This window comes from Sipha flava, unplaced genomic scaffold, assembly GCF_003268045.1.
Source record: "Sipha flava isolate LNK unplaced genomic scaffold, YSA_version1 88_pilon_pilon, whole genome shotgun sequence".
Taxonomy (NCBI): Eukaryota; Metazoa; Arthropoda; class Insecta; order Hemiptera; family Aphididae; genus Sipha; species Sipha flava.
The window spans coordinates 1986629-2001384 of record NW_020273630.1 but is presented as its reverse complement, the minus strand read 5'-3'; the positions used below and the strand labels follow the sequence as shown (position 1 = coordinate 2001384).

Genomic DNA, 14756 nt, shown 5'->3' with positions numbered 1-14756 from the left:
GTGTAACATAGAAGACGTCGCGACATAAACGATATATTCTTGTCAATAGCCTTATGGCCTTTACGTGGTGTACAGATTGAAGAAAATTGAAATTATTTAATGTCAATGAATTTCACTTGGTTTTGTATTCAAATTGTTCATTCAATATTGAAAATCACCCGAGTCGACCATCACCTATCTAGTAATCTTTAGTGATTCGAGTTTTTAAATATAATCGTATTGTGTTAGACTGAAATAAATCTGAAAGGTTATTGCAACTTCGTTTATATCAATATGGCTACGGCATATTATTTATTATATAATTATAAAGATTGGTATTAGGTCTTTTCTGTTTTTATTCGTTATCATAGGTTTTGTACAACGAAATAAAACTGTATTCTTCCTTTAATACTATGGACCTGCGTAATATATACAAGCTTTTCAGCAATCGGATGATAAGCTTTCCAATAAGTTTAAGATTTTAAAAATACATATTATTAGTTTGAAGATCTAACTGTAACAATATTAATTGTTGTATTAATATTCATTCGTTTTATGCGAGCGTGATAAAGAATACGGTTAAATATATTTCCAAAAGTGTAATAATATATATATATATTGTGTATGGTATAAATTTATTTAATGTATTGACCCGTATGAATTTAACAACGAATTTCACGAAATAAAATAATAACATATACTAAAACGAAATAGTTTTATCTTATTTTTTTGTACATACTAAATAAGCGTAAAAATAAATACTATAGCATGTGCACAATAACGAAAGGAGAATTCATTAAAAAAAAAATTTAATTATTGAATTTCAAATTCTAAGCATTGTACAATAAGCTAAATTATAATAATAAATGGCATGCAGAATAAATGTGACTATTATTATACTTTAAATTTAAAATTATTATATTAAGTACTCATTTTTAATTCAAAATGTACTTATCCAGCGGTTCCCAAACTTTTTTCTCCGCGGTGCCTTTTTTGGTCCAATTTAGCCACGGTGTCCTGTTGTGAATAACATTAAAAACAGAACAAAAAAAAAAAACCTATTGATAATCAATTTGTTAATTTTGTTAAAATTTGGCTTAATTATAAATTAATGAATTTTTAAACTTAAAAAATAAATAAATAAAAATTATTGTTATTATAATTTTAATTATAATATAAAAATATTATAAAGTTAAAATGAGAATATTCGAATATACAGTAGAAAATGTTACATTATTTAAAGTTTTTACGAAAACAATAAGGAAAACAATTTTATATATTTTAAATTATTTGTTATGAACCGTAGATCGCAGTGCTCCTAGGGTGTACAGCTTGGGAACCACTATACTTATCTATAGAAATGTAAAATAATTTTTAATTTAAAACTAAATTAAATAGTTTTTTAATATTGTGGTCATTAAATCTTAAAAATATACATACACTAGTACAAGAAGTAAAGATTATCACTACACTAAAAGTATTATTCAGGTCTTAGTAATTTATCGTTATTATATGTATAATATTTTCAAAGAATTATAGCAAAAGAAAGTTTATGAAGTAAATTTTCATACTTCAATAACCAGTTTAACTTCCAATTAAATAATATACGTATACCTAATTGAGATGTTTATCGTACAATCTGCAATGCAGTATTAAATTGCCAACGCATTTCATGCACTCGCGTTTGGGAAATTAAATTTTTTTCTAACTGGACTTTGATTAATTATTAATCCGTAGGTTACATAAAATTTAATTTGCAAAAAATTTTTCATAACGCATCTAATACATGTTATATAATTATAATTCTACTATAGTTTTATAAAGTTTAATTTATAATCATACTAGTAATATTTCAAATAAATGACGTAAATAGTTAATAATGAAATTTTTTATAACTTATAATGCTTTTTTAGTTATAATGTAATAATTTCCTTTTTCTATTCATTATCGTCACTGATTTCATACAATTAGAAATACACACTATTTATATATATATATGTATACTTATTGGACTATTAAAAAACTAATGGTATTTAATAATATTTGAAATAAAAAATGCTATTTTTAAAAATGTTAATAAGTTGTTGTTTTTTCTAAAAAAAATTTATTGATTTTTTTGCCTCAGAAATCGTTCTTTATTATATGATTTTATAAAATATTAATTCTTGTTGTAGATATTCATAATGCAGTAGAGCAAAAATAATATAATATGATCATTAGAATTATTTGTTGTATTGTTAAAAATTTGTTAAATATTTGTTAAAAATAAATGTTGAATATTCTGTAATTCAAAGAGAGATCAATCATTTAAACATTCCTCCATTGAAAATTACGCAAGAACGTTCTGGGTACATGACGAATTTCGTATAGTATAATTTAATACCTATCGTTGATACGACAATCTATTATATTTTCACTGTCATCCATAACACATAGATGAAATTATCCGTTTTGCACCGGTGCACTAATTCCCTTAGAGTTCAATTGAATCGTCTGAATCATTATTATAATCTTCACTGATTATTCACACTAGCTCACTCATAAACCATGGTACCTACATGCTTTCAATGGAATAAATGACTAATTTCCGAAAATAATTACTCGAGCGACACTATGTATTTAATTTGCATACACATTCGCATAGTAGTAATATGAAAATGACTTATCAGTGTTAAAGAAAATTAACTACATTTTTCGTTGCGTCCATTTATTGTTTCAGAGATTCAACACAAACCATATGGTAAACGTAGAATCTGTTTTATAAGTCATGAAACCCTTTAATCTTAATCAGATCTTATTTTTTTAACTGCCCCTCATATGTTTCTGTGTGTAAAATTGAGTCACATAGATATCACATTGTAGTCAAATTGAGACAGAGTGTCATAAGCATTGAATGGAAGGACTAAAATAGATTTGTTAGTAATATTATTAGAAGACATTTATATTTTATCAAGAAGTTTTGTGATTAATTTAGAGAGAGAGATAAGAGGTTCAATATCGGATTTGAACTTCTCAAGGAAATTTTTGGGTTCAGATGTAGAGTTAGCATCTGAATTGGTAGATTCACCAGAGGTGGCTTGAGCGTAAGTGAGTACATGATTAGAAGGTTGATTTAAAGAAGGATTAGTTAACGGATGGCTGTCTCTAACAATTGTATTCTTTATTTCTAATATATGTGATAAAAAAATACTATTGATGGCGGGTTTTCTGCCGCATTGAAACTCCCTGTACATTAAACATTTTTTGTAACTAGCAGGGTGATCTTTAGAACAAAGTGCGAATTTTAGTGGATTAGCGCGTTAATTTGGGCATATGGAAGACTGATGATGAGTACCACATCGAACACAGCGTGAAGGGTAGTCACAATAAGTTTTAGTGTGACCGAATTCCTGGCCATTATTGCACTGACTAATCGATTTTGGTTTGTATGGCTCTTCAACTTTAACTTTGGTATGTAATAACGAAGAGAGTTGAAATATTTCACTTAACTTAGAGGTTGATTCTAAATCAACTAAGAAAAGAGGTAATTGTATCTTGGTAATTCTATGAAGAACATTTATTACGTGTCCGACTTCAAAAAGGCAAACTTCCAGTTCATCCTTAATTAATTCAGTTCTAATTGTAGGATGAATATTTCGGATAACAACGCAAATCGGTTTATCTTCCTTAAGTTGATAGGTATAGTATTGAGCATTTTAGCATTTTATTCTTTTAAATATCGGACGAGAGTTCTATATAAGTCCGGGTTGGCTATTTGAATTTTTAACTGATCTGCAGAGGACTTACAGAAAAAATTGTCAACACCAATAAGGTCTATAAGTTTTGTACATACTTCTGTATAATTAATCACGTCTCTTAAAAAAAATAGTAGGGGAAGGTTTTGGTATATCGTTATGACTATTATTGTGAATGAATTCATCATTAATTGAGCTTTCTTCGAGAGTTCATCTAGACCAGTGGTTCTCAACCGAGGGGGGGATTAGATACTAAATGGGTGGGATATATTTTTGATAATATTACGAAAATTTTATTTGTTCTGCGAGAATTAATCTTCTTTGTATGGCTTACTAAAAAAAAAAGGTCATCTTATTTCTAATTTAAGGGGAGAGGGCATGATATTTTTGAAAATGAACAAGGGGTAAATAAAAAAGATTGGGAACCACTGATATAGGAGTTCAAATTGATTGATGGTTTTAAATAAATTTTTGTTTTTATTTTATTAGCTTAATAAGTGTCGTTTACTTTTTTACACAGTAAAACCATCGTTTGATTCATCAGTCAATGTAGATGTTAAATTTTTTTCATTATTTTTATTTTTATTTACATTATTTGAAAGATTGGACTTGGATAGTTTATTTTGAATATTATTTGTAAGTGATATATTAATAAAGTCGAAACGAATCTAGCTATCGAAACCTCATGCGGCGGTCTGTGGATAAGAATACACCGTACATTGAGTATGTTGACATAAAACGTTAATATAATAATTAAATTTAATTAATTAATTATTAATAGGGAACAGATAATAATTTAAATAAATATTTTTATGTAATTTTAATATCGGAGAGTTATTAACATATGTGTACGTTTCATTTTGTTTTGAATGAACTGATACTAATTTTATTTTAAATATTTTTAAATATTTTAGTATAAATAAATAATACTTAAATATTTTATTAATAAATATACATAATCTATATTATTGTAGAATTTCCGTTTTTATTTTAGTATTTTACAATGGACGAAAATATATGATTAAGTCTGTACAATATCTTATCTAGGAAGTAGGTAAAAATTTCAAAAAACGCACAAAACCATTTAGCACTTATTACCGCTAATTTTGGATTTTTTGTTGATACTATTTCAAAATTAGAAACTTCTAAAATGGCATTAACCGAAAGCCTAGAAATAGTAGATAATGCCATTAAGCAATTAAAATGCGTTCCTGGAGAAATTGGAGTTTTAATTAACTCTAAATTACAAAATATATTGGGAAAAATCCCAGGATTTAAGGTTGTAAAGTCGATAGAAAAATACTATTAAACAAAACTCCAAAAAACAATTTAGAAATAGAGTACAGTCTAAAAGAATTAACATATATGAACTATGCACCTGTCACTTCCGTTGATGTGGAGAAGCTATTTAGCCGTTATAAAGCAATACTAAGGTCGAATCGCCGTAATTTAAAATTTGAAAATCTCAAATTACATGTCGTTTCTAATTGTTTCTCCCATGATGAATATTCGGATGATTCAGAATAAACATTTTTATTTTTATATTATGTATTATTTATAAATTATAGTGAATTATATCTTATTTTCAATTTCAATATTTCAATATTATAAATTAATATTTATAAAGTAATAAACAAATAAATTTTCAAATATTTTTAATTTTTTACTAAATTTAAATCCGTTCCTCAATTATTAATTATATAAATAATAAGATAAGATAGATGTAAGGAAAAACAATAATTACGAGAACAGGAACAGGAACCGAACAAAAAGAGACACGATAACGCACAATTACCATAGCACACACAGTGTGTTTGCAACTATTGTAGGCACGTGACTAAAACAAAAATTTAAAAAAATATTCACATTTATGTAATATCTTTTAAATCTATTTGTGTATTTGTATTATCATGTTAAAAACATGTTTAAACATGTAAAACAATGACGTGGGAATCTCAATTTTCATATTAAAACAAAATCTACAGAATTATAGTATAGATTTTGCTGAATATTTTAAATTTAAAACATACGTAAAACTAAATTAAACTTATTTCCTGATATATATCTATATATACAAATATATTGCAGTATTAATATCTTATAATAAAATGGAACAATGTAAATGTTGTAACAAGCTTGGATTATATGTTAATATACGGTAGCAAAAATAACTTCATAATATTATTGAATACATAAATACATGCAATTATGTAATACAACGTAGAGAAAATGTAGCAATCGATTTAGTATCTACTGGATTAAAAGTTGAAAGGAAAAAGGTTTCACGGGGTCGATCTCTAAAGAGGTGGCTAGATATTTTGAGAAAATATTTAGAGTATCTGGGGTTATGAAATCGGAGAGATATAGTATATATGGGAAGAGTGAAATTATTTGATGATTGTGGCGAAAAATATTGAAGAGTATAATTAAAGTAGAAAGAAAAATAATAATACATAATTTTATATTACAAGTTTGAATTTAAATGCGTCTAGTATACCAATGTAAAATGTTTTTTATTTTATTTTTACTGTAAAAATTATAGTTTGTTAATATGTTGGGTAGTTAATTACAAGTTTATTTAAAGTTAAATATTTTAGACCTATTAAGAATTCGAACTGAATACTCTGAAAACTAAAAACTGCATAATACGGACGGTAATATTATTTTTCATCGTTATAATTTGTCATTTTATCATTTTAGATTAATTTTTGAGGAATAGGTCAAACGATTTCTCAGTTTCTAAATGATTTTGGCAATGTAGTAAATATCTTCTTGAAATTGATACTAAAAACGTTTGTGTATGATTAAAAATATGATTTATATAAAATAAATATACTCGTCAACCGTCGCAAAAATTGAAATATGAAAAATGATCTCTAAGTATGCACCGTGTACTTTGAAAATATCGAAACGGAAAAAATTGTCAGTTTTTATTTATACATAGAGGTATTTAATGTTGGACATATAGGTATTGAAAAAGAAAAACTGTCACGAGAGATTAATGATGAGGTGACATTAATAAAATACCATTTAAAGAAATACCGAAATGCACTAAAAGCGTGCTTTGGAATCACGGGTCCGTTCGATAATCAAAAAAAATCCAAACAGTGACAGCAGTTTTGTAAATGATGCGAATAAATCTGTTTAAAAACTATATATTATTATTTAGAATAATTATTCAATAATTTTTTAGAAAAATAAGTTGAAAAATATTTGAAATATTGGCTTTGTTTTAAAAACTTTAAAAGAGAAAAAAAGACAATATGACAATTATAGATTTTTAAAAAAATCGAAATCATACAATAATTAGCAAAATTGTTTAACTTTGGTCGAGAAATATTTCACTATTTAAGATCGAAAAAACTAATATTTCAATATAAAAAATAAATAAAGAGCACAATATTCATTTATTCGAATAATATGTATATACTATATTAATATACATAAAACTCAATTGGCAACTATTAAAATCAATGTATTAAACAAGATAAAATATTAAAGTTATTATAATTGTAAAAAGGGCATTTTTCCGTGAATATTAGGTAAATAAATAATTAAATAAATAATAAATTGTATTATACTTAATTTTTGATGAACTTACTAGCTATATAAGAAATTAATTTAAAAATCGCGAACAAACTAGGTGGCTGAACGTCGACAGATCTCCCAGTCTTATTGGCGAAAACAGTCCTTCTTTGGGCTGTTCAAATGACGAACGTGATCAACGTGAAACAAAATAAAAAAACAAAAACACTAATTAAATTATGACAATCTGCTCATCTGCTACGGAACAAATAAATGCTGTTAATTAAAGTCCTGCTAATTAAAATGCATATTTAGCTTACAAGACTATCCAGTTGCACTGATCGGCTCTCGAATCTTTGTAACTCCGAAATACCTCCCTTAAGTGAGTAGGGAGGTAATTTATCAACAAATTGATTTTTTGGGTTATTACATATCCGAATGCTTAGAGTGCCAAGGCTCTGAATGCGTATTTGCCAAATGTATCATGACGCTAACCGCAGTAAGCTGCGACTGGATCAGTAAGTTTTCCCGCAAATGATTTTCAGGCGTATTAATTATTATTTGCTGTTATTTATTTTATTAGATTTTAAATGGCTTTCCATTAGAGGGCACTTCATATTTATAGCTCTGCTTTAGTATTAAGTCCAATTTGATCGGTGGGACTCTACGTGTGAAAAAAGCAAAATATCTTCATTTTGATAAATGTTTTAATATTTCACTTACACCTAAGATCTTCAGTTTAGGGAGAAATAAATTTAATTTTTTAGTCCTAAAGATTTAGAATGATTAATTAAATATTGATTAATCAAATATCTTTAAAAGATAGGTGGAACTTTTTATAGATGAAATAATTCTATATTAGTTATTCACGTGATTTGTCTATTTTGTTGTTTGTAAATGTACACACAATCAATTGACTTAAAAATTATATCAATAAATATACATATTTATGATATTTAAAAGTATTTAAATTTACGGGGTGTGTTCAATAAATACCCAGACTAAAATTATTGCAGAAAAATATTTAATCTTATCGATAATGTTGTTACACCAAAATAAACTAGAGATAATGACCATTATCCACATTGTTCGTCCTACTTTGGAATTTGGCTCATTAATTTGGTCACAAAATTTGTCAACTTATATTAATGATCTTGAAATTGTTCAATATAAATTTCTAAAAAGAGTAACATTTATTAATAATATTCCTATATCTAGAGAATCTGTTGGTACAGTCCAGTGTTTAATTAGTCTAGATTCCCTGTCCCTTAGAAGAAAATTAGCAGATGTATTATTTATATATGATTTATTAAATGGAAATATTGATTGTCCCTATTTATTGGAAAAATTAGGCATTTGCATACCGTCATATTTCTCTAGAAGTAAAGAATTATTTATTATCCCATATTTTCTAAAAAAATCCGGTGCTAATTCATTTTTTCCTCGCGCTTTAAACATAGCTAATAAAATGTCCTTCTCATTAGAATTTTTTTCAACTACTCGTGATAATTTCAAATATAATGCTTTGTTATTTTTAAGAAATAGTTGTGTATAATCAAATTTGTATGTAATTTTTATAACATGTGTATTTTTATTTTTATTATAATTAATTATTATTGTGTAAATTATTGTAAACTGTATCGTTTGTCTTAATGTTACACTTATAATTATTATATATTATATAAAGGACCTAGGTCCGTTAAATTTTTAAATAAATAAATAAATAAATAAATAAATTATTTCAGTATATAATAATAATCATTATCTCAAATCAGTCTTCGACAGTGCGCGTTCAAAGTTGGTCGTTTTGTATAAAATCGCAATTTCACGATGGATAATATTTCGGAATAACACGCGTGTATTAAATTTTGTTTTGAAATTGGGAAAAATGCGACGGAAACTTTTGAATTGATAAAATTGGCTTTTGGAGATGTTACACTAAGTCGTTGTGTTACTTTTGACTGGTTCGAACGATTTAAAGAAGGTCATATATCCATTGAAGATGATCATCGTCCTGGGCGTCCATCAACATCAAAAACAATTGATACCATTACTTTAGTTCGAGATAAAATTAGATACGACCGAAGATTAACTGTCAAAGAATTAACCAATGAAGTTGGCATATCAATTGGTACTTGTCATTCGATTTTATCAGATGAATTGGGTATGAAAAGAGTGTCCGCAAAATTAGTGCCAAAATTGTTAACCGAGGAGCAAATGGAACATCGCGTTAAAATGTGCTTGGATCTAAAAAATCGGGTTTCTAATGACCCAAGTTTTATAAAATCAATAATTACGGATGATGAAACATGGGTGTATGGATATGATCCCGAAACCAAATTCCAATCATCGTAATGGAAGACTGCAAATTCGCCTCGTTCAAAAATATGTCGTCTGGTCCGGTCAAACATCAAAGCAATGCTCATTGTTTTTTTTTGATTTTTATGGTTTAGTCCATTATGAGTTTGTACATACAGGTCAGACAGTAAATCAAGTGTTCTATAAACAAGTACTAGAAAGATTAAGAGAGAAAGTACGCCGTAAAAGACCAGAAGCGTGGAAATCAAAGTCGTGGTTTTTGCACCATGACAATGCACCGGCGCATTCTGCACTTTCCGTACGTGACTTTTTGACATCTAAAAATATTCCAGTGGTACCTCACCCACCATATTCACCTGACTTAGCTCCCTGTGATTTTATTTTGTTTCCGAGACTAAAAAGTACCCTCAAAGGCCACAGATTTGAAGACGTTAACGAAACTATTCATAACGCGACACAAGAGCTAAAGGCTATAACTATAGAAGAAATTCAAAGGTGTTTCAAAAAGTGGCAAGACCGTTGGGAGTACTGTATTGAAGCTAAAGGACACTATTTTGAAGGTGATCCATTTAAATAATTTGTAAGTTTGAAATATAATTTTTAATAATTTTAGTCTGGGTATTTATTGAACAAACTTCGTATATGTATTTATATTCATTTTCTAATTGTTATTTTAATCTAATGTTACAATAACTATAACCCTCTACCAGTACCATAAGTTTAAGTTTTGTTTAAAGGATTTGGATGTTATTATTAATTATTTGCTTGTATAATTTTGTCATAAATATTAAAAAAAAAAAAAAAAAAATGTAAAGCCTGTAAATAGTTTCGAGAATGACCATTGCAATACGAGTTTAAACTGTAAGAAATAGAATACATGACGTATTTAAATAATTAGAAATTTTTGTACTATTAGTTTAAATAAATAATATATATATAGCCATATTTATTGTGATTAATATACATATTGGATTAAAAAACAATACATACTGCCCGATAAATATTTATATTTTTTTGTTTCCAAAAAAGATAAATCAACGGTTGACAACTTGCGTACTGCGGAAAGCAGACAACTAGACCGTAAACACATCGAACTTTAATTAACATTAATTAATTTGTTCACATAATTTTTATAATGATTGATAAAAAAATAAAAATAAAAATGTAAACTATCAAATACCTAAATGATGTTATAAAAGATTTTTATAATTTTATATTACATTTATTTGTTATTTTATTTTTCTGGACTCCAATAAAATTATTAATGGCTCATAAAATAAATCATAGAAGGTCCATAACTGTCCTAAATATTTACAGAATGAATTATTTACAAGATCGCATTGGATATCAAATTTGAAGTTCGTTACTCTTTCGGACGAGCTATTTTAATATAGGTTTAGTGAATAGATCATACATACTGGATAGAGCTATGAAATATAACCATAAAGTATAGTAGTTGGTATTATTGGCCGAAATGTCATCAATACGTAATCGCATTTATTATTTGAAATTCCCGCAATAGTTGATTTCCGTTCCACACTATCAATGAAAAGTTCGTAAATAGATTTTATGGCCAATTTCATACCCAAAAGTGTTTTAATCCATACATTTTCGAATTTCAAAAAACTTTTTTTTCAATACAACAATACATACGTAGTTTTGAATACCGGTATGATAGTTTTGGCTGTATGCTGATCGGTGAGTAAATGAATGGTGTTAAAATTATAATTCTATAGAATAATTATAACATAAAATGTGTTTAATTCGTGGTGTCTATAACTACCGTTTGAATACTAATTGCAGTGCACGATGAAGAAAAAGACAACAATTGGCTAGAAAGTTAATACAAGTGCTTTACTTTCAAATTTCTACGCACAGTCTCTGCTCTTGAGATCTCTTTTCACCTGAAAAACAAATCGATGATACTGTTCATTGAACGGATGATAGTCACCATTCAATCGTAATATATACATATACATATACTCGTATGGAGTACATTATAATAATATTATTATAGCTATACTGCACTAAGATCATTGTGACAGACGAACGAAAAATAAAACCCATGCAGTATACTACATAGGTACCGCAGAGTATATATTTACGTTGTTATCATTTATTTGTATTCGTATAAATCACAATTATTTTACTTTTGTATCGCTATACTTTATAAAATATTATGCACGTAGTCGTGCAAAAAAAACTCTACGTTAGGAACTTATTTTTATACCTTATAAAACGCTACTCATATTTAATCTGTGATTTCGCGGTCATCCATCAAAAATGTTAGAGCAATTTTCTCCGTACGAGAGTCAAGAGATACTGCATAAATCAACCTCATACATAGTACATGTATACTATATTATACATGTACAAAGGTACATATTATAACTCATAAGAACACAAGTGACGTAGACGTATTTCTAGAGGAATCAGGTTTGAATTTAAAATTTTTAAGTGAACAAGGGTTCGTCAAACGTGCTGCTACTATGTCTAAGAAATATAATAGGAGTGCAAAATCCTTAATTTACGACCAAAAGCATTTTAGTCGAACATAATTTACAAGGCCGTAGTACTACCTCATAGTAGGTGACTTGCGTTGGTATATTACCAACTTATACTGTGTTAATAACTTAATTTATTTGAGTATAAAACAATTTCATTTAATTAATATTATAAGAATAATTGTTTTTAATTTTTATTTTTTATTTGCTTACTGGTTAGGTTAGATTAGCCCTTTGTAAATGTACATGTAAGTACGAGTTAAAATTTATGCTGAATATGAAAACATGAAAGAATGAGATAAGTTAATAATAATAACAAATATATACAATATTATCAAATAGCGAACTCTTATTCAATATAAATTTTATTAATGGCTCATTAGTTAAATAACTCGCGGTGGCATAGGATATAAAGATTATGGTAAAAGAACGATTTGCATATTGGAGTACTTTAAATGACAACAATGATAATGAAGGTGTGAGCTTACAGTACCCTTCAACAACCTGTCAAGGGACCAAGCGCTAGCGGACCGCTTCGTTCGGCAAGAAATGATAAGCCAATCAGGGTAGCGATAGGAGAGTAATCGTGAGGTTCACAAAGAATATTAAGGTAATTACAAACCTAAGAAACATCCTTTGATTCTGCTAAAATTGCCTGGAGCCAACGGCTGCGGATGAATCCCGGACGACTGCATCATATTCAAGTAAATGTCTAACGAGAGCATATAATAATCTAATAATGTTATTATTTTTATTTAGTACACCATTATTGATTTTGAAATCAGATTTTAACAACAATAATAGGTTCCAGTATTCCATAATGGTTATAAATTATTATCAATAATTAATTTTTATATGATTTATCGAAAAAATCTATTTTACGTTGTTGGACACATTGTTATGTTGGTATTACTCGTATGTTTTTATGATTTTTGTTAACACAATACCTATTTATCAAACAACTCTAGTAACATGAATTTACTACACATTAGGGTAGGTATGAGTTATGATTGTATCTACGAATTTAAAGTAGTAATTATAATAGGGAACGTATTACGAGGTATTTTCATTTGAAATATTTTATATTAGTATGCTTTGTAATACATTATATATGGTAAACTATAGTATCTGGTGATACATCAATGATTGGAACCTATTTACAAAATTTTATAATGTAACAGAACTGGAAGAAAAATTAAAAAAATTATTTATGTGAATATAGAAAAAAATAGTTTTCATTACTCCCGTTGAAAGCTTGTTCTAAAAATTAAGATTTATCTTATTTTGAGTATAATATTAAAATAATATTTTCATGAATTATCTAAAAATTACAGTTAATTATAAAATTAAATCTAACCAAATTTATGCTTTACTAAAATCTAAAAATAAAATTTTCATTTAATTTCTAAGATTCATATTTATATATATTCATACTCGAAAGAATAAATATTTTATTCATCATTAAAGATTATTTTTAATATTCGTTAGTTTTTTGTTTTTGTTTTGATAAATTCAAAAAATCAAATAATTTTAGACTTCCACTAAAATTTTACTCTGATAATAAGACTTACTTGAATTTGAATATAAATATTAGAGTAATATTTTACCTATATGTTTTAGTAAACACAAAAAATGCGTTTAATATAGTAATAATTTTATGACATTTTATATTTTTCATTATTTAAGACATTTATTTAACAATTATTGTTATTATTATAATGTGTTTCCATTATTACCGTTTTTTATCTTTCAAGCTTGTAAAAATAATATTGTCAGAATAATAAAATACATTACATTTATTGTTTTCTTTGAATTTAATTTGACTTGTAACACGACAACCATAATTATAATTGGTGTTATTTTTATTTAGATAAATAATTAATTTTTAATATATTTTGCTACCTAACTCAAAGAACGGTATACCACTTTATTTCTACTAAGTGCTAACAATAGTACTTTTGTGTAAAATATTATACAAAAATTATTAAAGATTTCATTTTTTTTCGACATTATTTTATTTTTATTACTTTTTATTACAGTAAATTAATTAGCCCTAAAGTTTTTGTATAGTTACAAACAAGGAAATTGTTTTTTAATTGTATAGCCTAGATGCATATTTATTTTGATTAACAAAATAGCAGATTATGTTTTTTTTTTATTTATTTTATGATTATTTAAAATATATAAAGTACATTATATACTGTACATTTTAAAATATTCATAAATGCCTTGAAAAACGATATAATTTTCGACCAATTTTGACTTATGATTACAATATTGGAAAATTATATTTGTAAAACTTGATAACTTGTTTGAATGTTTATGTGGACAAGCCAACAGAATTATCATAATATTTAGGATCATCTCGCTAGAAAGTTTATGCCACTCGTATTCTAATATTCAAATATTCTAAATAAGTTTATATTTTACATCTATGTGTTAGCATTATTAAAATTCAATCAGTTAAATAAAAAACCGGAAAGCCAGTGTTTCTCAAGAAATATTTCAATGAAAACTATAAATCATCGTGATTTTCCTGACTATAGTAAACTTTTGTTAATAGATATTCATCTTATCAACTTTAGACGATGAATTATAATTTTTTTTTTATCATAAAACCCCATTTAGTCAAACGAACATATAGAGTACACATTGAATGTGTTTACTGTACATTAAACCCGAATAAGACATTTCA

The 14756-nt window shown here is 26.6% G+C and overlaps 1 protein-coding gene across 1 annotated transcript; it reads left to right on the top strand.

Annotated features, from left to right (window-relative positions):
* The first annotated feature begins 4863 nt into the window (after window positions 1-4863).
* On the top strand, window positions 4864-9593 carry LOC112693539 (protein GVQW3-like). The gene is made up of 2 exons (XM_025568647.1): window positions 4864-5000; window positions 9182-9593. The coding sequence occupies exons 1-2, from the start codon at window positions 4864-4866 to the stop codon at window positions 9591-9593; spliced, it is 549 nt and encodes a 182-aa protein (XP_025424432.1).
* Window positions 9594-14756: the final 5163 nt, after the last annotated feature.